This window comes from Manacus candei, unplaced genomic scaffold, assembly GCF_025592945.1.
Source record: "Manacus candei isolate 608988 ecotype Guabito, Panama unplaced genomic scaffold, ASM2559294v1 h1tg000052l, whole genome shotgun sequence".
NCBI lineage: Eukaryota > Metazoa > Chordata > Aves > Passeriformes > Pipridae > Manacus > Manacus candei.
The window spans coordinates 1,014,767-1,037,859 of record NW_026138100.1 but is presented as its reverse complement, the minus strand read 5'-3'; the positions used below and the strand labels follow the sequence as shown (position 1 = coordinate 1,037,859).

The 23,093-nt window shown below is 39.9% G+C and overlaps 1 protein-coding gene across 1 annotated transcript; it reads right to left on the bottom strand.

The window, feature by feature from the left end:
- Nucleotides 1–856: 856 nt before the first annotated feature.
- Nucleotides 857–23,067, bottom strand: PEX3 (peroxisomal biogenesis factor 3). The gene is made up of 12 exons (XM_051801613.1): nucleotides 22,947–23,067; nucleotides 14,788–14,919; nucleotides 13,351–13,432; nucleotides 8,439–8,482; nucleotides 7,176–7,300; nucleotides 5,777–5,843; nucleotides 5,623–5,677; nucleotides 5,204–5,360; nucleotides 4,226–4,296; nucleotides 3,256–3,378; nucleotides 2,007–2,103; nucleotides 857–1,657 (listed from the first exon to the last, which is right to left on the bottom strand). Exons 1-12 carry the CDS (start codon nucleotides 23,017–23,019, stop codon nucleotides 1,574–1,576), a joined length of 1,110 nt encoding a protein of 369 aa, XP_051657573.1. The 5' UTR covers nucleotides 23,020–23,067; the 3' UTR covers nucleotides 857–1,573.
- Nucleotides 23,068–23,093: the final 26 nt, after the last annotated feature.

The following is a 23,093-nucleotide window of genomic DNA, read 5'->3' as shown; positions in this document are numbered from 1 at the left end:
AGGGAGAAACAGGCAAAGCTCAAAAAACAAAAGCTCAAGCCACTGTTCAGGTGCACGTAAGTCAGTTGTACACCCTCTTTAATGCAAGAACTCCAACTTCCACAAAACTGCACAGTAAAAGCTGAGTTTTGGTGAAAAGAATAAACTTTTTCCAGGTGTGTACAACAACTGGTAGCTAGCAGTTTCAACTGAGTAGGGTAACATCGAGAAGAACAGGCCTGTAATGGTTAGGAATTCCTCACAAATGCATGGAGGTAATGCATATGTACATCATCATTTCTCATCATGGAAGTCATTCATTTCACATGTTCCTACTCTTGAGTAATTCTATCCATTATTGGGACATGGGTAAACTGGGAAGGGTTTTTTTTCTGTTTTGTATAATTTTACATGGGTAAAGCTTGACTTTTGTTTACAGCCATTGTTTTTACAAAGTTACCAGGGTGCCTTCTGCAGACTATTAAACAAAGCATATACTTCAATAACTTAACTCTTCAAAAAAGAGAAATAATCAGGAGTTGCTAGGGATCTTCAACTTTGGCAAGGACAACATTTTAAGCAGAGGATAGACTGCATCCAACTTGAAAAATTTCCAAATTCATCATGTGTCACCATTTCTAGGGATAGACACACAATGTGAAGTTTGCAAAGAGGAGGAGATAAAGCACAACAAAAGGTATTAGTTGTTTCTGCTTCAGTGTAGAGATTTAACGTTTATTTTTCCTGACTAATGTTGCTGAGTGCAAAATTATTACTATGTAAGTTAAATTTATTCTTTCAACTATGTCAGAATTTTGAGTGGTGTGCCAAATTTGGTTATTCCCTTTCCTGCTAGTAATGTTTAAACACGCACAAATTTTACATTAAAATATTTTATTACAATACAGACAATTGGGCTCAAAATTAATACAAATTAAGATAAAATATTTACAAGGTAATGTGTACAGTGTAGCTGTTTGAACAGCATAAACAAGAGAACATCTAAAAACTCACATTCCTTTAGTATTAAGTAACAGAGAGCATGCCCCCAGCTCATTCAAGAGGAACGTGCATCTGTTGGCAAAGGCCTTCTGAAGAACAAGAGACTTTGGAATAATGTTTGTAAAGTTAAGTGAAATAAATTTCCTTTATAAAAAGAAAAATTTGAGGGGAGAAGAAGCAAAAAGCATTACTTCATTCTCCTAGTCTGTGCTATTCTTAGATCACTATCATTAGTTCTTTTCAAAACTTACACACTCCAGGGCAAACAAATGGGTTTTTTAGTAACCTGCTGTAATACTGCCACCAGAAGCATTTTAGATGCAATAAAAATAATCAAATTAAATACAGAGGAATTTAACGACTTTTTTAATAGAAAAGTCTTTACATACAATGATTCTTTCAACAAGAATACTTTTAATGGGTGCTTGAAACATAATTCTATTAGAAAAAATATGGGCTCACTCCCACTTTCCTCAGAGTGTTCTTTCTGCTGGTCTGCCACTCCTACACCATTAAAAAGTTAACCCAAGTCTCACCAGTAGTTGCAAGGGATTTGTTATAAATACACCATCTATTCCTAGAAGTGTGCGAGTCATTTCTCCAGTTGCTGAGGGGTACTAAAAGCTTCATAAACATTAGCAGCAAAATCTTTCACTTGTTCCATCATCAACAGGTCCTGGAAGAAATGTAAAAAATAAATTTGCTTAATTGAACACATCCAACGCCATTCTGGTTTTGCTGCAGTACAGAATTCATCATGAGAAAAACACCTGGTGCCTCCACAGACACATTACTCAAATTTCGTGCTTTAGAAAGGTTTGTGGGCAGAACTGCAAGTTGAACCAAGTTAAAAGACCTGTCTGTGCATCTGCACAGTTCAACAGAAGGAAGAGGTTCTAGAAAAACAGCATATTTCTGGAAGATATAAGCCAGTGAAAGTAAAAAGAATGAATTTATTAAAAAGAAATATACAACATTAATTTCGAAATTTTACTTGGAATATTGTAAATAAGGAAGATTCTTACCTGAACAAAGTGACTGGGCGTTTCACTGCATACTGAATGGATCTGCCCATTTATTATTGGAATTATCTTGGCTAAAGGAAGACTGACACTGGAAAGACTAGAAAAAAACAAAAAATATTGACCTAGAACTGCTCTGACATTGGTAAAACCACTAAACTGTGATTATTAGAATTCTAAGTAATTACTACTTAAAAAGTAAGAATTGCAAGACTGCAAACTAAAACGTACAGATGAAGGGGGTTTTTTTCCCTGTCAAGCCTTTCATTTAATATAGAGGAGTACCAAAGCTAATTTCAGTTGGTCTTCCCATTACACAACGTTTCATCCTTCCTTCTCATGCAAGCAAATCATGGTTTAGCCTGAACCTTTACATGTGTGCATATGTAGACAGGTGATAGAAGTGCCAGTCTGCAGTCTCACACTATTTCAAACTAAACCAGGCTTAAGACAGACAACGAAACTACACTCTTTGGGGTATTTTAAGTGATGTAAATAGTATATATTTAAATAAAAATAAGACCCTCTGGAAGCCATCAGTTACTAAAATAAACATACATAAAACATTCAAGGTTTTAATACTTGAGAAACAATATTTCAAGGATTTGAACTCAGCTTTTGAATTTGTAACAGTCTCACCTCACTGTTTAAAACCAAAGCTAACTTCGAAATAAAAGCTATTTTTAAGCTGTCTTCTAGGAATATGTAGAAAATCCCGAGTGTTGCTATATTTTATCAGCATACCAGGAAAGAACCTAGGGCTCTGTGGATGCTTTGGCTCCCTGTATTTGGAGGATCACAGCAATGCCCACCCAGCTTCCTTGAAAACCAGAGTGACAGAGACTGGGGCGCACAGGGCTCGCGAGCTGCAGGGGAAGGCTCTTCCTCGTGGCCTCACAGGGAGGCAGGTACTGCAGCACATCTGCCAGTAATCACCACCAGTCTGCCAGTACAGTGTTCAGGCAAACAGTGGAAGGCATAGGTCATCTGATTTCTACTTCTAGATCTGCAAGTAATGGTGGGAAAGATACCTCACCTATACTCTTGCATGTTTCTTTCCACCCATGAAATCCTCCTAGCTGTCTACCTGAACAAAACAAGGAGAATGCAGTGATTCTTGGAGAGCAAGAAGCAGAATAATACTTCCAGCATGAGAACTTCAAGAAGGCAGGAAAATCAATAGGCTTTCTGGAATTCACTATGAACGCAAAACACTAGTGCCATGAGAACCACAACAGAAGGAAATATTTACCTATTTACAGAGCCATTCTGAGAGAGGTCCTTTTCAGTAGGTCTAAAAAACTCTGCCATATTGTCCAGCAGTCGACTGAATCCTCTGTTTAAACATGTGCTCAAAACCGTACTGAAGTCCGGACTGCAAATAAATAATAATAATGATGATGATGATGATGATAATAATAATAACAATAATAATAATAATTAACCCAGGATTGACTCCTGGGTTTTATGTTTTGCAACTAAAAAACCTTGCAAGTATTCAGTGCCTCAGATGTGCCTCCCCTAAGGGGGCATGTCCAACCCAGATAAATGCCATTAGTATTGCCACCTCACCAAAGACCAGCTCCTTCAACAACCCAGACTCCACCCTAAAACGGAGTTAAGTCTAAAGCATTTCTCACTTCTATTTCTTACTAAGTAATAACATAGAAGGGACTTACCCTTAAAATGCCCCAGATCCCTAGCAGCTAAATGGAAAGAATAGTTCAGCATTTGTCTCAATTCCCTCATATCCTGTGTTTATTCTAGAAGCCTCACTTTGATAGCTTTCTCTGGTAAAAGTACACATACAACCACTCTCAAAACCATGCACTAAAAATAAATTCCAGTAAGCCAATACTGGTGTTCACTTTATCAAATCAAGTAAATCCAAATAAAATTACTCTCAATTTATCCTGCTTTGGCAGAAAAGAAGTACTCTTCTGTTCCTGCACAACTACAGAACAGGTGAGGAACAGATAAGAGATCTGACTGGGAAGGACATCCTGGTTTATCTCATTAAGGCAGGATTATTTCTTACAAATAAGTTTCAGAGTTCCCAGATTTTTGAAAATCCCAGCCTACAATTAGTGAACATAAAAATTTAATGCAGAACGCTCACATTTCACAAATGAAAAGTTGACAGCTTTTTATATGAAAGTAATTGTCTTACATAAACAATAGTTGTGAGGAGTTTAATGTGAATACAAGTTATTTCTCTATACCTTTCTAGCATATCTCTAGTTTCATTCAGTAATTTAATTGTAGCAATATCTCTTTCTGTGAGTCCACAAGCCTAGAAAAAGCAAAGACGGACACTGTTTAGTAAGTTTAATCAGCAACCATGAGGATAAGAGTAGAAATAAAAAAGTTGTGTATCACAGAATAAAGTCAAGATGTACAAGTCAAATCTAAAAGAAAATATTGTCATAAATCGGATTCTTTATAATTTGTGTTTTAAATTGTCACTGTAGGATTTTTTTTTTTAACTAAAAACAATACTAGCAGAAAGTACCAGATTAATTGGGCAAGGCATTTTTCCACTTTTGACCTTCAAAATTGAAATAAACCCAGCATATCAGCTTAAGCTAAAGTGGTAAGTACAGCAGTCACACGCTGAAGCCCGTGTCTCATCTTTACATGAGTGTAAAACCAAGTGAAGAGTGAGTTTTCTCCAACCTGTGGTGAGGGTGGAGACAAACACCTTCACAAAATTTAGGAAATTAGTATTACAGCTGCGATTAGATACACCCTTCTCTTGGCTTCCTGTTCATTTTCCAGCCCAAAGCAACAAAGGACCGCAGCACAGCATCAACCTGTGCATCAGCCAAGATGCTACAATGCTCCATGAACTTTGCCGGTACAGCAGTGCAAGCTATACAATGTAGCTTAGGGCTCAGTTAAGCTGCACTGTGTCACAACTTCGGCCACAGGCTAAAAGCAGTAATTGGGCAGTGTTTCTGAGCACAAAGCTGACGTTCTGAGGATGACACTTGTTTTCAGTCAAATCTGAAGAAAATGTAACTTTGCCTAAATTAAAGAGATAAGGACACTTTAATAAATGGTGGAGCCTCTTCCATCATAAATCAAGGCACAGACACTGTGGCACACTCGAGGACTATTACGCACCCTTCCCTCACCCCCAAAAAGAAACAAAAAATGCAGAATGAAAAAAGGTAGATGAAAGAAACTGAAACAAGTACCTGGCTAGCCAAGGGGTTTTCTTCATCTGGCATCAGATAATGACATAAGGGAGAGTAAGATCCAATCTGATCTGAATCTTTATGTTCCACTACTTTCCTGATATCTTTAAGTTTCTGTTCCAAGTCCAGAAGAGACAGGGTGTGCTTAAGGGAAATACTGGAAAGGAAAAAGGCTACAGTGTTGATTGCAAAATGAATATTGATTCTTTCTCTTCCTACCAATAACATGTTCAGAAGTAACAGGACCCCAGTCTACTGCCTTGGTTTGCACTGGCACACACAGCCTGCTATAATAAAAACATGGTTTTGAAAAAGTCGATATAACCCCTTTTTTATTTATTCTCATAAAACTCATTGCTTTGGGAACAGTCATCACAATAAAACTTAAAAGCTAACCACAGAGAAACACGGGCTCTTACCTTCCAAAAACTTTATGCACAGCTTGTTTAACAATAGTTATTAACTCAGTCAGTCCTAGAAGGAAGAAAGTGTCAAAGTTATTCTAATGATTTGTTCAAGTCTAGAAAAAAATAGAATTTTGTAAGTGTAGTTAGCTCACAATAAGCACCATACCATCTCCTAAAAGGTGCTGAATGCTCGATAAATATTGCTGCTGAACTTCAGGGGGAGCTAATGGTGTCTGTAGGGAAAAAAACAACAGTTCTGTAACATGTCAACAATAGAGAACAATGCAGAAATCATTTCAAACCAGCTGCCATCAATTTCCTTAATCTTTATAATACCCTGCAGCAGATGGATTCCCCCATTCTGGTGCAACTGTAGCTTCTGACTGTTCCTGCTGTCAACCCCTGGATCTTTCATAAGTCCTCTTGCATTATTTTCTTCAGTCCCATACAGATCTCTTTTCCATCTTCAGTGGCACAGAAAACTCTTTCATTTTCATTTATATACAGGTAAGTCTCTTAAAACCTGCATTGTACGTGCAAATAGACCCTCCACCATCCCAGAAATCAAAACTGGTGGAGTATGTTATTTATGCTGAAACCTAACAAAAGCTTATCTGACAGAAAAGAAGCTTTCAGTAACTGAGAGACAGGATCTCAATTTGCTCCAGTGGAGTGCCTCAGATTGGCCCTGTCAACCCACTTCTGTATTGAAAAAAATAACAGAAAGGAAACATGTTTCCAGTCCAAACTCATCTTGCCCTTCTAAAAAAGCTTTTTCAAGTTTTACAAAATGAAGCATGACCTTAGTCAACTCTGGCCTCCCTAATGAAAGGTTTTCTCAGACCTGCCTTGACATGCTGTTCCTTGACTCTCAGCAGGAGCTATCACAGGGGGGCATATGAGAACTAATCAAAGTTTGTATCCATTATTTTTAGACAAGCCCTCCAACAATTTGCAGATCTCACTCCCTACAATGAGTACTTGCGGACTGTGGGATCGATCTGTTTTTATTGAGCAGTGATAGATATCCTACATAAACAAAAAACAAGTCTTCTACCTTGCTTGGTCCCACCAACAGACATTTAGATGGCCTTTTGGAGTTAAACAAAATAGTCAAAATTTCAAAGACATCTATTTTCTTTAATCCTAGAAAAATTAAACTGTGGGAATTAATATATGTGCTAGAAATACCTAAGCATTTATATAAATTTGCATACATATCTTGGATCATTCAAATAGTATTACCGTTCCACAAAAAAATTAAAGCAAAGAAACCACGTCATGTTGGTGTTTAGACATGATTAAGCAAGAGAAATGCAGACAAAAAGCATTCTTCAATATGGCTAGTATTCAGTTAAGCAATAGCATCACCAAATCATCCAAATTTAGAGGGTATTAAAAAGACATCAATATATCTTACTTGCAGTAATGCTTCCACATTTCCCACTCTTGTAAGAACTCTCAGTTTCATTCTGATACTCCTAAGCTATGCCCTTTTTATCTCTCACCAAATAATCCTTTCACTTCCTAGAAGTTATACCTTTGAAACAAACCAAGAAACTTACTGTGCCATTTTTACAGAGTGCAGCATTATCCAGGTAGATGTAACCACCAATAATATTCAACTGGACTCGCAAGAGAACTACCAGCATACAGGTACTATACACAGCTACGATGCTCCTTGTGAAACCTCGAAAAGAGAAAACAAAGTAACTTCAAGGTCAAAGAAATAAGGGTGAGTCAAGGAGAGAGCATGCTCTCCAAGACTCAAGAAGTGCTGATGATTTTTAAATACACAGTCACATTTCTCTCACTGGTTGTCATAACACATATTTTCACAATACATACCCAATATGGTCATGAGTCTAATGTGCTGGAGCTACATTTAGAGTATCCCATTTGAAGTCCTGTATTAATATAATTTTGCACACTACTCAAGTTATTTTGAGAAAAATAAAAATTATACAACTTGCTTCAGAAGAAAAATATTTACTGTCAAATGATTTTTATTCATTAGAAATAAACAGTCTATGGTAGCCCTCATCACGCAATTAAGACACAGAAGGCACAACAGCAGCTTGAGAATAAGTTACCTAAGGCAGGAGCAGCTAGGATCTAGTGAAAGAAAATTAAAATAAACATCAGCTACCAGCCAGAAGGCTAGGAGGATGTGCAGAAGAAGTGACATGAATAAATATGGATGAGTGCACAGACACAGAAAGAAAGGAGTCAGATAAAAAGTAGGATCTGTAGGATCTGTAAAGGCCTTGTGAAAAGGAGAAACAAAACCAAAAGCTGTGGTATTTCACAGCATAATTATCTGACTCCACTATTTTTCCTTCCCTTCCACTGCTTCCATCAGACAATAAAAAAAAAAGATGAACCAAAAGGTTCATGACCACTGCTATGGTGGTTCTCTCCAACAGGCTCAAGAAGAGGAAACCACTGACCATGTAAGGGCTGGCCTACATTTCTGATTAACATTTTCCATTAGGTTCAGCATAGAATTTCAGAAAAACTAGTTTGATTTTTCTGTGATGACACAGAAAGGTCTCACAAAGTTTTCTTGAGCAGAGTAACATGAAGGGCAATAACATTCTTCACCTTGGTGTCCAAGCTTCTAACTTCCCTTGGGGCTAAGAAAAGTTCCATCATGAGAAGCCTTTGGGAGGAGGGGCAGGGAGGAGGTTTGCCATGTAGTGTGTTACACTGTTTTCATACCTACTAAAACAACAACCCAGTTTAAAGTGTGCCTTTTAAATGGTGTGAAAGACATTTTAAATTTAAGCTAAATAATTATGCAGATGTAATCTCTCATTTCCACTTACTTATTATCTTTAAATCCTCCCATATTTCTAACTTGTTTGCTGGCCTGTGGGAAAAATAAATGGAAATATTAAACACTAAGAAGTATATTTTCCTTGGAAATTAATAAATATGCTAAATGAAATAACAGTGCTCTAAGGCAAGCTCATTTAGCTACCACAATTATTCAGATCAAATTCAGGTCTATATCCATTTGCCTCATTCAAGAAGGCACTATATAAACAACACACAAAAAAAGATATCCCAAATGTAATGTATAAATGTAGCATTTAGTCATGTCAGTTACACACTTACATGATCAATTCTGAACTACTACAATAAGCAATCAGAAAAAGCCCACTGATAGCACAAAGTAGTCTTTTCTGGGGCCTTGATTCGCTATATATTTAAAGCAAACTCAGTTCAGCAGGGCTTCCTCTATCTGCCTGTGCATAATAAGTGCAGGATCACCCTACTTTCTTGCAAGATTTACCATTGCCTGGCTTGGGTTTAAAGTTTATATTTGATCATCAAAAAACAAAGAGATCATGACCATCCGTGGAAAAAAAATCTTGCGCCACCCACACAAACGTATGCTAATCTCTTTTCTTTGGTTGAGGTTCACTTTTTGACCTGACCAATACCTAAAATTTCATATATTCTGCAGTCAAAATAGCAAGACTGTAGATTGCGCAGACACACCTGAACTGCCTAAGGTACACATCATATTTGTAACTACTATCCAGAGACAATCTTAGCAAGCAGCAGTGGCAGGGATAAGAGCCAGCTAATCATCCAAAACTTTCATCAGCCATTCTCACCAGTTAAGCACTGTCAGTAAAGAATGGTTACTGTGTATCTATTGTGGAAGATATATATTGTAAAAGTCACTTAGGGAAACATTTGATAATTTCTTAGCATCAGAATTAACATTTAAATATTTAGGACTGAGAGTTCAAATTAACCTAGACTTTACAGTAACCTAGTTTACAAAAAGAAAAATACGCTTTTCGCCAGAAATCATTTCTCTTTGCAGGCACAACATCTGCACTCTGGCATCAGTTCGACCCTTATATCACTTACATAAACAATGTATTTTTAATTTCACTGCTATCAAATAATGCAGGTGAACTGGTATAATAAACTGTTAAGTCTACAACTCCAGATAATAGACAGGTTATATAAACGATAGCTGGAAGAGACACAATGATCCATGGCACATAAAAACAATTTACACGCTTCTCTTTTTGCAAGCTATTATATGCAATTTTTTTTAAGCTATTCTAAAGCAAAACAAAGGAAGGACTGTTAAAAAAATACAACAATATTTCTATAGATAAAATACATAACAGGGCTTAAAGCCATATCTGTTACTTATGAGGGGTAAGTTTTTCACGCCAACTGAAGAGATAAAGAGAAGCCAATATATCAACATCAGCCAACTATATTTGCACCTATTACATCAAAACATTTTTTCAGAGCTCATGCTTACAGAGTTTCTCCTCACAACATAAGGCAGCAGCCTGGTAACAGTTTAAGTCTGCAAGCATTAAGCCTAACAGTGGAAATAAATTTTTTGGTCTTCATCTCCTGCAATTTACTAAGACTCAGCTACTACTCAAAACTAAACTTTCGTTTCACATTCATTGATTTGGAAAGCCACTGCTTGCTACAGAAACAAAAAGCAATGCAAACAAAAAACAGAGGTTTGGAATAAAGCTAAGTGCTGATAGGTGGGAGATATGCAACATGTGCAAGGCTACAGCAGCTGGCACTTCATCTCATCTCTTTCAGTTACATGGCTTTAAAAAGAGGAGGACAGACAGAGCAGGAACATCTGTAGTCTTGGGTGCTGCTCCCTCTTTAGCAGTTTCTCTGGAACACTGAAGACTTCAGCCTGCTTACACCCCCAGCCTACCACTGGCCACCCAAATTTATATAAGTGAATGGATTTTAAGTTAAAGGAGATTACCTGAGCCATAACGTGATCTGTAACATATGATAACATAAATCCATAACATGTTAAGCCACAACACAGATTATGTTGAGTGTCGTGGTTTGACTAGTCTTGTCCCCCTGGAGCTGAAAGATGGGTAGCTCCAGGTGGGTTTCTGATGCAGACAGCCAACCGAAAGCTGCAGTAACGCCTCTACGAATTCCATATTTAATAGGGCCAGAAGAGAAGTACTTATTGTGCAGTAGGAATTAGAGCCACGAGGTGGAGAGGGGCTGGCGGGCCCTGTGGGGGGCAGGCCCTGGCTGGGACCGCGGGGGGCCCGGCATGGTGTTAGAACTGGAGCAGGTGCTGTGGCCAAGGGCTGGGGGGTTTCCCCCACTGCGAGTGGGGGTGGCAGAGGACGCTGGAGTGGCAGCGGTGGCCCGGCGCAGCATTGGAGCGGCCAGGCCGAGCTGGGCCCCTGGCTGGAATATGCAGGAGCCAGAGAGCAAGAGAGAAACTCCTCCGGGAGTTTCCCGGCCAGCCTCACTGCCTTCACCCCCCCTCTGCGGGGGGAGGCACGGCAAGCAGGTTGGCCAGGCCTTGCGAAAAAGCGGTGGCAGCTGCAGCAGCTCGGAGTGAGCAGAGAGGCCCTGCTGAGGAGTAGAGCAGACCCGAAGCAGCAGCAACGCACGGAACAGAGCAGAGCGGGCCTAGCGTGGCCCAGACAGTACCAGCGGCCAGCTGGAGCCAGACCGACAGATGCGGGGATGCCCTGCGGAGAGAACTTGCAATGGGGAGAGAGAAAAGCTACACTGGAACATTCTTGGGGTAGGACTGAGCTGAACCCCAAGAAACGTGCGACCCGGGGAGGAAGGGTGGACCCCTTGGAGAGGGATCCCCTGAGAGCTTGCTTCCCCAGGGAGGGACCCCACACATAGCAAGGAAGAAGACTCAGAGTTTTAATTCCCTGTAACCCATGGTGATGACCATGGTGACGCAGGCTGTTCCCCTGCAGCCCATGGAAGACTGGTGTGGGGTGCAGAGAGAGAACCTCCACACCCTGATTGGAAGAGAGACTTTAACTGTAGCCCTGAGAGTGAAGAAGAGACTTCTTCTCCTCCTGGACTGATATGGGGGAAGGAGGGGTGGTTTGTCACCATAGGAGAAACTAGTTAGAATTGTTGTATATATTACTCTTTAGTTTCTATTCTGTTAGCAATAAATTTTATTATTATTCCCTCATGTCGAGTCTGTTTTGCCTGTGTAAAACCTCTCGCCTTTTTGCAATTTTGTGGGGGTTTGAAAAATTAGACCTGAGTAAAACCACGACAGTGAGAAAAATAACACATCTTCAGGGACATTAAGACAGGTAAATCTCCATATCTGCTCTTTTGTATATTCAACAACAAAGGCACTCAGAGCTCTGGAGCCATTTGATTGAACTTCTCAAATGGAAGTGGAAAGAAGAAATCTATACCTCCATGCATAGCATAAGAATGCAGAGCTTCTTCAAAGAATCACTTCAAAGTGGAGTGAGCCTTGCTGGCTGATTCCACCATCTGTGCCTTCCCAACCCCTTCCCTATGTTTTCATAGGGAAGTTCAAGCATCTAGTTAAAACTAGAAGTGTAAGTCAAAATTGGAAGCATTGAGACACAAACTCCACTCTAAGATGCACTCTAAATGAACATCCATGCTTACAGAATATTTCATGTAACCAGCATTTAAAAAAAATATTTGTTTTCAAAAATGCATAACAAAAAAGTCTAATATCTCTTTTCACTGGGATTGGTGGAATTCAGAGGTGTGTCAATGTACCCATAAACTGCTTCAGCTAGTCAAACAAGTTAGAGAAACTAGGTATATTTTGATAAAAGAATGCTTACTACAGAGAACAAACTAAGGCATTATATTTCTTCACCACTGAATAAAGGATTACAAACTGTTGTAAACTATTTTGCTGCACAGTCCAGATGACATATCTGGTGATCCACAAGCTCTTTTGTTCATTCAGTCTAATTTTTTTCTTGAGTAAGACTCTTATTAGGATAAACACATTTATTCCATTAAAATTAATTTTTCCTATTTTCTTGTTTGGGGTAAATAATATTCAATTACAGTTCCAAATTCTCAGATAATTTATTATAAAAACATCATTCAGGCTGCAATTCCCCCTTTAAATATCACATTCTGTTGCCCTGTTGTGGAAGTTTTTTGACTGAAAAAAATGATTGAATTGGTAACCTATTAAATGCTGGACAGCTGAAGTTATAGTTACATAAATAAACTAGTGGAAGGTAAACTAGAAAGACAGTCTCGAGTGAGTCAGAAGCCCTGTGTTAACTGCCTACATAACACTTTTACTCTGTGCCAGATGACAAGCAGTTTACGTTTAAGGTATGCTATTATGCCCTTTGTGTATTTAAAAACAGGCAATTTATTCCTGCAGCAATAAGGAAATCCAGGGGTTTTTTCTGACAGGGCAGCATTTCTCTTAATGTATGACGTGCCCCTATTTGTTCTACTTCAAAAAAAAAAAAAAAGGAGGGAAGAAAATTACTTCTCTTTGCTTACATCCATTTCCAATCTCATCTTGGATACTTTCCACTTCTACTCACTTCTGAACTTGATAAGATTACAAAAACATCTTTACAAACACAACATTGACAACTCACTCAAGATATCCTGTCCTGTTCAAGAGAAGACTAGATCCTCTAAGTACTTTTACCTATGTATCTTAAAAGCATTCCAACAAAAAACATGCCTCTCACTGCAACATCTTAAAGGAAGAATAAATTCTTGTAATGTTTGCAAAACGCCAGCCACACCTATCAAAACACATCTAACACGACGTAGAATATTTACACAGTGAAAGACTTTAAGACTAGTGATTTCAGGGGCAGAGAACCAAAATCCTGCATGCTCTCTACATAATATAATTTGACAAAAACTTGTGATCAAAACAAATGCAGTTTAACACAATTAAAATAGTCTTACCTGTTTTTAAGAAGAGATGTGAGACTCTCAGAATTTAACTGATGCATTAAGGCATCCCTCAATGTTGGAAGCATTGACAGTACTGTTGTTAAAAGAAAAAAAAAAGCAAACAAACAAAACCCATCAACATAAAAAAACTCCAAACATCATAAACCTATCCCCACCTCACACTCAATAGGTGCTATACAATGTATGTCCCATTGCTCAACAGGCAAAGCTGGGAGGACAAGCAAAATAGGAAACCCTGGGAATACTCAGAGGTGCAATAACTCATGTGCCTCTTACGAGCTTGGGGACAATGCTGCCCTTATTGTCACTACACGTTTCTATTGGCTCTAGCTGCAAATGTCCACTCACATCCTACATATACATCATCCTGCCTCCAACTCCCCAAAAGAAAATCTGGTGAAAATCTACACTGCTGCATTTCTCCAAGCGAGAAGAAAAGTATCTGAGGTTTGTTTTTTTCCAACAAGAGAACCAGAGAAAGGTATGTTTCAAATGAAAGAAACCTGATGTGAAAGAAATCCTTTACTTTCAGAACAATGTCCGATCTGCTGTTATATGATGGGAACAGGAAACAGAAAACCTAATAGACACTAAGAACAAAGTATGAAACATCTCGTCAGGAATGCATGCTGCCAGAGAGAAGATACTTCGCACAAAGAAGGGCATAGAAAAACTTAGCTCTTGCAGCAAAATCAATCCCAGCAGTACAAATCAGAAAAGATGAAAATGAAATACCAACTGGTCAGGGTAAACAAAGTGCACAGAAAGCACTTACAGCCACCCAAGAAGCCATTAAAAATTTCAACAGAAAAAGAAAATGCTGTCCAATTTGTTTTATAAAAATAGCCTGCACTTACAAGAACGACAAGGACCTTGCTAAACTCCACTCTGCCATCTCCTCTCCAAAAATCCTAAGACTGGTGCTGTAAGAAAAATACTTTTGTTTTTTGCTCCCCACCTAGTCAGGTACCTTTTAACTGTGTAGGAAACTAATGGGCTGATGTGCCTCTTATTTGTAAATAACATTTACCCACAAGTTCTCCATGCAGCTATAACGTGCTATAACAATGTGCTATAATGAATACAATCATCCTGCTGTAAATTCAGTATTGTTTGAATCTGGATGTTGTTTCATACCTCAGTACCACATGCAGTTTAAGGAAAAAGGATCTTGACATGAAAAAAAATTGTAACCTGCATGTACACTTGTATGATTAGAGATGGATAAGGGTTCAGATGTCCCCCAAAACCCCTTCAATCCTCTGTTCTTCAGAGTCTTTTTATTATGCAAAACAACTCTATTTATGCAGCACTACTGAAGATTTTGAATTCACCTACATTTCTATTTTTCTTCTATCCTGACAATATGTAGTATGTACCCCCAAGTAATCCTACCTATCAAGAATAGCAGCTATTTCCTTTTCTTACCTGTCATATTGCATGTCCTCTGATTACTTTCAAAATGATATTGCCTTCGTGCTTGGGCAATGTATTCAGCTGCCTCTCGTTCTTGGATTTCTCTGATTTTCTTCTGCCCATATTTTCCCAGTAAATAGACTCCTACAGAGAAATACTCATATTAAAAGGTGCTTTTAAAAAGTGAGAAAGGTCCCTTCAGCCCTTTTCTTTGATTTTAAACCATAAGAGTGCATAGTGGGGTTTTTTTGGATATGTGGGTCTTGGGTATTTTAATAATGATCAACAAAGTAATATCAGAAATAATGTTTTCAAAATTAATTAAAATTTCAGGGGTAATGACTTGAAGTAGTATAAGAAACTTTGCCAAGAAGAGATATCTTGCCATTCACAGAAGACGTTTCTGGTACTATTGCAACGTGAACAACTATACTGAAGAGACTGAAACAAAAAAGAAAAAAGAAATGTAGGGTAACAAAAAAAGAATAGAGGAAAAAACAAGAATGCATAGGTCTGGAGATTAAAAATTACCACGAGGGAGAGATAAAACTCAACTCTTAAGAATCACATAGGAGAAAAATGCTACAGACCAACACTTCCTTCATTTGGTCCTGAAACTTCCATAGGAAGCACCTTAGCTCCAATGGGGCCTGACTGTTGCTCTTCTTTTTTAACAAGTTCCTAGTTTCCAACTTCACTCTTGAGGACCTGACCATCCCTTAGCACTTTCACTATAAATCTCCACTTCCACAAAGACCAACCAAAAATTTTCACTCTACATTATTTCCTCTCCCAACATACATCCCCTTGAAGTTTTCCCCAACTACTTGTCCCACACCACCAGAGGTTTGGAGATCTGTCCAGGCTGCCCACAGCCCTCTTCTCATCCTTCCTCATCTTTGCCCCACTTTCCAAGCCATTTCTCAAGATACAACTACATCTCCCAGGCTTATCCTCATCACCTTTGCCCACTGTAAGCTGCTTTGCATTGATTTCTGACCTCCACCTGGGGCTTCTTACAACACCTTCTGTGTATCCAATTCATCTGCTGCCTCCTGTATGCACTGACAGCAGCAGTTACCTATTTAGGAGTAAAAAGCGCTTCCCATGGTCTCTCATGAGAGAATTGGAGGGGGGACAGAGATAAGGGAGGAACCAACACAAGCAGAAAAGACTATTGTACAAGTTGATCATCTTCTGTCTGCTTTATAGCAATTCTCTTAAGTACTGAAACTCCTCTACAGAGAGTCAGCTCCAAATCTGTCAGGTCAATAATGATACACAGAAGAAACTTGAATAACAAATCCAGTCTTTACTTATTTTTTTCCACAAAGTACTTTCTAAACACACAGTCACAAAGTTTTCTTCAATTTTCACATTTAGAAGTTAATATTTGAACATTCAAACAGTTGAATACTAAAAGGTTCAAAATTAATTTTATAAACCAAATCTACAAAACCTAAAAAATAATAATTAAAAAAAAAACCAACAAAAAAAACCAAGCCCAAACTCCCCAAGATTTTGAATTCAGCTATATTTTTTAGGTCATCAAAACCTTTCAAAATGTTCTCCAAAACTACCATCAGTATTTCAAAAGCCTTTTCAACTTTGTCCTCCAATGTTCATGGTTGCAAAAAAATCCAGCTACTCATACTGGCATTATGTTTCCTAATAGGAAATTACAAGCCAGACCAGTTTAGAACGACCACAGTCATTTCCATTTATTTCCCAAAAGCCTCATAAAATAGAAATTGATAAGTCTCTCTCTTGCTTCAGTGTTTAGGCAGACTGACCATTTGTCACATGGGATATTCACTCTATCAGATGCAAACTTTAATATTATGGGTCCATTTACAAAAAATGCTATTTGACCAGTAAATTGTTAACCAATATGAGACTTCATAAATAACAATCACATTATTTTTCTATAAAAAATTACCAATTCCTGCCAAGAATATCTATTTAGAACACAACTGCCAGGGTACTGTTTTTTTTCAGCTAACATACTGAAATAGAAACAATTTTTTAGCATTAGCAAATGATTTTTGAACACACGATTTTTCCAATCATTTTACCCCACCACATTTTTCACATTACATTAACACAGAGTCATCTGTCTAAATGACTACTTTTGCTTACTTTCCCCCACCCCAAAACAAATCCTTTTACCTCCAGGTTTTGTGGCAGAAAAGTCAAAAGTATAAAAAAAGACCCTTCCTGAATATAGACAGGACATAGGTAGACATGCAAACAGTTCAAGAAGAATCATATGCATACCCTTGAGTGATATGCTGGAGCAGTAGCTTTAAGATTTAGACAGCTAATTTCTTAATACTTGATTGTTAAAGAGTGACTACCCTGTACTAAGAACTGCTGTGACTCATGAGGGTACAAAGTTGCAGTAACAGTCATCCAGGTTTAAAGGAGTTTCAAGAAAAAAACACTTGTCAAACAGTGCAACACCAGCTACTAATCACCTTATTTCTCCCTCCCTCCCCTGAACTAAGCCATAACTTTAACCCACTGCTAACAGATGTTGCTTATCTGGTATCATCCTCATCGTTGGGAATGCAATGCATTAGAGGTTAAACAAGGTAAAAGTTGCACCATGCACACAGCTGAAGCAAAACCAACAAACAATAATAAGTTTGGTCATCAGCAGCAGACTGACAGACTCTGTTACCTGCATGGCTTGTAGGTGCCTCTAAGTTGCCTGGAGGACACAGCACCTCACTTGGGAAATTCAAGTCTCAGTTATGACAACGACCTTCTGCCCACTAGTCACTCCTGCCTGAAAACAGCAGTGGAGCCTCTGCAAACCTCTGACTTACGGGATATTTCAAGAAGCTGCCAACCTGGCCGTTGGTCTCATGTGTGTTCACAATTTACTTTAAAACAACCATGTGCATCTATGTTCATACATGTAGAAATTATTTAGAAGACTTGAAAATAACAAAATAACACAGACTTCTAAGAAGTCCAGAATGAACACATCACATGAAAACATCATCACCTGGAGTTGGAAGCAGGACCAGAGAAAGCCCCATCCCAAGAACTGCCATAATGTCAAATCAGCTAACAAACCTGTCAGAAATGAAACTGACATTTTGAAAGTCTCTCTTGTTATAAACAAGCAAAGTGAACACCAACTTTTTACAACAGCTAACATAACTTGGGTTTACCTCTTGGTATGGGATAGGAGGTCTGCAAAAAGTGGCAGCAACAAGATTTATAATTAGCTAAATTGTTGTATACATGGAATGTCATATTGACTCTTACCCATATGTTTCATACAAAACCAGGAATTAAGAAAATTCAGAAATAATGAGACTGCCCAAAGATCATTCCTCCGTAAACCGTTTTCTACCTTCATCAAAATGGGAACTATACAAAAGACTATAGTCCCAATGCTTCTGATTTGGAGAGTTCAGAAACAGACGAGTGGTACAAACTAGGATTACATCACCTGATGTTAAGTACAGGAACCTCAGTAAGGATCTCAAACTACAATTTATACTGCTTTAAAACTGATCTACAAAGTGAAATTTATTTACATTTGTACTGGCTGTCTGTGTTGGATTTGATTAGGATGGAATTAATTTTCTCCACAGTAGCTGGTACAGGGTTGTGTTTTGGATTTGTGCTGGGAACAGTGTTGATAATAGAGAACATTTCTGTTATTGATGAGTAGTGCTTCCACAGTGTCAAGGCCTTTTCTGCCTCTCACACCACCCCACCAGGGCGCAGGCTGGGGGTGCACAAGGAGTTGGGAGGGACACAACTGATCCTAGCAGACCAAAGGGATACCCTACATCACAGGATGTCCTGTTCAGCAATAAAACAAGGGGAAGGCTAAGGGGGAAGGCACTGCCCAGGGACTGCTGGGCATCGGTCAGTTCTGATTCTCTCCCTCATCCCACTGGGAAGGTTGCGGAGGGGGTGAGCAAGTGGCTCTGTGGTGCTTTAGTTGCCAGCTGGGGTTAAACCACAACACTGTCCTACAACACTGGGAGTACCCTGGGGTCTACAGTACCTATACCCTGTAGAAGCAACACTTAGATAAACATGGCCTAATTTGTCTCTGTAGCCCTCTCTGGCTGTAGCACTGTATAGTCTCTTCCCATCTAAATGTAAGTAACGCAAGTAGTTTACAAAATCTGCAGGCTCTTACATGTTTCTGCCAGTAGCCTCAAAGATATTTCTCACATCACCTAAGTTATGACTTCCCTCCCCCTCAGCCCCTTCCTTTCTTCACAGCAGAAGGGTGGGAAGGTAACCAGAAGGCATCGAATGTTCAGGAAACCTATTTACAACCCTATGTAACCTTTGCCCTCACTGCCATATTTACCTCAGAAAAAAAAAAAGGGGAAATTTTCAGTTTTAAGAATTTTATTATGTAGAAATTGTGCTGATATATGTAACCCTGCATCCTTCCAGGACACGAACAGCTCCATAAGTTGTGGTTTATCCTTATGTTCAAGGAAGCTGTGAATCAACTGACATACAACTGTCCCCTTATGGTTGAAAACCATCTTTAAAATATGCAGACACTAAAGCTTTATTCTCTTGGCAGCACTGAGTCCCACCAAAACATATTTAATGCCCCTGTACTCACTCACAAACCAAGCCAACTTTCTCTGCTAAGCAGACAGACTTCTGAACTGAAATGCTCTTTCTGCAACCCAAAGGTTGCAACACATGAAATTCAGCGATAATTAATTCACCACTGAAATCTGAACCATACATTGCAGACACACCCTGAACTTGTTCTTCTACTACAGCAATAGAATTTCAATGGTGAATCGTTTTGTAATATCCACTGAAATCTACCTTGAATTCTGAGCACCAAGATAAGAACTACTTTAACCTACCCATCCAACAAGAACTACTGTAACGAATGTGTCCTTGCGGCTCCATCATGCTAGCTCACTCACTCTCTACTTTACATATTTCTAGTGGGTTTGATCCCAGACCACTAGATTTCGCTTGACTGAAGAGATAAAAGTCTTTTTAGTGTGCAATTTATTTTATATTGTTAAAAGAAGAACTTCTGAAGAAAGGGTTTGTACAGAGTCTTTGCTAAGTTGAGGTCTTTTCAACCCCACTCTATGATGAAGGAAAAGTTACACCTATTTTTCAGTTGCTTTTCCACCTCAATTTGAGCTCTTATTTTGTGAGGTTTGCATCTTCATAAGCAGAAAAATCTGTTGTACTGTTGGGATTGACAGTTGTAGTTGTTGTGTTGGGATTACACTAAGAATGACAGCCACTGATAACACATAAGGAATTCACCTCGGTAAAAAGAGGAAAAGCTTCCAAACAACTCAGACTTTGGTGCAACAATGCTTCAGTAATACAACACTGATACAACCCTGTATCAGTAATAACAGAGACTGCTGTAGTGTCCAATGAATCATTAAATATTCACATTAATCTCTGACCCTGTGCCAGCTAAGGACTTAAAATCATTAAATCTTCTGATGTCCCATTTTCCTTGTTACATCCTCCTTCCCAGATAATGCACCTTGCAGCTCTCAAAAAAACCCAAACACCAGACAGCTGTAGATTCCAGGCTCTGGTATTAAATCAGCAGATCTGGATGCTTTTCTTAAACCAGTGAGCCACTTGCCAGTATTCTGTCCTCAAGTCAAAGCAGCATGTAAAGTTGCATTCTACCTTTCAAGATTTGGCAATATTTTCTGGAGGAGAGTCCACTGCAGATCTCAGAGTTCTGACTATTGGTGGTGACATTACCATAGCTCCTGGAGTTATTTTAAGGTCTGATCCATAACTAATAGGTAGGTGGCCAAAGCACTCTAGATTCAGCTGCTGAGCAACTGTAACGCAGCACTCCACAGGACATCACTCCATCTCCCAGGATGCCTTTAATATACCATGGTGCAAGTTGCAGCTGCTGGCAGCTAATGATGTTCACCTGCTTGCAGAAGCCCCGATTTACTTCAGTCTCAAACACAAGAAAAGCAATTCTCTACAGAGTCCTCAAATACTACATGGCCTGAGGAAATAGGTACTTGATCCATGCTGCAGAAAATGACAGCATAGTTCATTATTTTCAGTCAGAAGCTGAAATGCTTGTTAGGGGAGGAGCATCTTGGGGGTTTATGGATTGGTCATTCTTTAAGTGACTTTATTTTAGTCCATGATTATTATTATTTTTTTAAGTGCACTTCAATCAGCAGCACTTTAGTGAAAGTGACACTGAACTGTACATAAACAACACCAAACATTAGGAAAAAGCTGCAAATTCAGGGATTTTAGGTTGTTTTGCAGGCTGGCAGAAGGCTGTTTATACAGGAGGAATTTAGGATTTCAGGCTACTATTTTCAGGACTACTAAGAGCCACAAGCTCCCCGATACCTGCTTTACCCCTTGGACATTAATCCACGTTTACTAATTGAAACTGGGACAACTGATGTTTTTACTACTCCCATCTGTCCACCCACCACTCTCACACAGACAGTTAAAGACAGGGGGAACAGGTTTTGGGTTACAGCCGGGTGTATTCAAGTAAATCTGTTTACTAACATGGTGGGCTGTAAGTGCAGTGGTAAACATGACACTGTGCTGCACTTGAGGAGTCACAAAACCTACAGGTGATGAGGTGAACTGGAGAAGCAGTCTGACCAGTACTGTAGTAACCATCATCTAACCTATTATCATCTAACCTATTATCATGTATTAATTGGCAGTCTTTGGAAAAACACAGAAGGAATTAATGATGAAAGGATGCAGAGGACACAAGAACCAAGGCAAGCCAGACATCACCTGAATATATGACAAAACATATTACAAAAACCCCACAGCTCTCAGAATATTTAACTGTTCAGGCAAGTTCTAGTGGGTATAAACAAACACAAACTTTCCTTAGCATCTCTGTAAAATGTAATTCTGTGTCATTTATGTCAGATACAAGTACATCTGATGACTGAGTGAGCGAAGACATGGTTGTACCTTTTGAGAAGCATCTAATCTCCAGCTGTACAGCTATGCACTTTATCATTAACAGAAAGACCCAATGTGCTCTTTTAAATCCAACTAAAACCAATCCCATAATAACTCCAAGGAAAGGTGAAGCTTACTAGATCAGGATGACACTATGGGTTAGACAAAAGCCTTAAGGGAGAAGAAACTGCTTGAAAAATTAACACAAATCCTCTCCATGAAAGTTTTGTGTTTGCAGCCAGTCTACACTTGTCCAGAGAGGGGTAACAAAGTTGATGAAGGGTTTGGAGTGTATGTTCCACAAGGAGCAGTTGAGGGAGCTGGGGTTGTTTAGCCTAAGAAGAGGAGGCTCAGGGAAGACCTTATCACTCTCTACAACTACCTGAAAGGAGGTTGTAGCCAGATGGGAATCGGCCTCTTCTCCCAAGCAACCAGCAATAAGACAAGAGGACATGGTCATGAGCTGTGCCGGGGAGGTCTAGGTTAGACACTAGGAGGAATTTCTTCACAGAAAGAGTGGTTAGACATCGGAATGGCCTGCCCAGGGAGGTGGTGGAGTCACTGTCACTGGAGGTGTTTAAGGAAAGACTGGATATGGCACTGAGTGCCATGGTCTAGTTGACATGGTGGTGTCAAGAGGTCTTTTCCAACCTAATCGATTCTGTGAATCTGTGACATTTTAACAATTCATCTCAACGCACAAGTCACATATGAAAGTTGAGGCTTTCAGCCTTCATCCTAAAAACACAAGTAACACAGTAAGCAACACAAATGTCACCCACGCTGTGCGTGGTTAATCGCTGTTTCAAAGCAACGCGATCACCCGCCGTAAGAGCGCCCAGGCAGCCCGAGCCCCGTCTTTTGGGGCTTAAGTGATGACGTGCTGATTCTCCTCTCTACCTGGTGGGAAAGTCCTGCTCCCCCCTGGGCTCTCCCCACGGCTGTCGGTGGGAGCGTTTCTGTGTCACAGCGCCCCCCGGAGCTCCCTGCTCCCGTGGCCCGGGGACACAGAGCCTTTCCAGCCAGTGGGGAACCCGCCTGGCCACGGGGGGCTCGCCGGGCCCAGCGCAGGCTCCGAGTGGGCCTCCCCGGCGGGATCCGGGAGCGCTCAGCGGGGAGGCCCCACGTCCCCAAGGCCAACCCCGCGCCCGCCTCCCCCCCGCACGCATTATCGCCGCCGCCCCTCGGCCCGGCTGCCGGGCACTCACCGCCGAGGAAGGTGCCCAGGACGAGGCATTTCTTCTTGTGCCGCTTCAGGAAACTCCAGAGGGACCGGAGCATCCTGCGCGCCCGGCCCGGCCGCCCGTCGGCTCCCGCGGCGGCGGCGGAAGGGGCGGTGGCGGCAGCGGCACCGC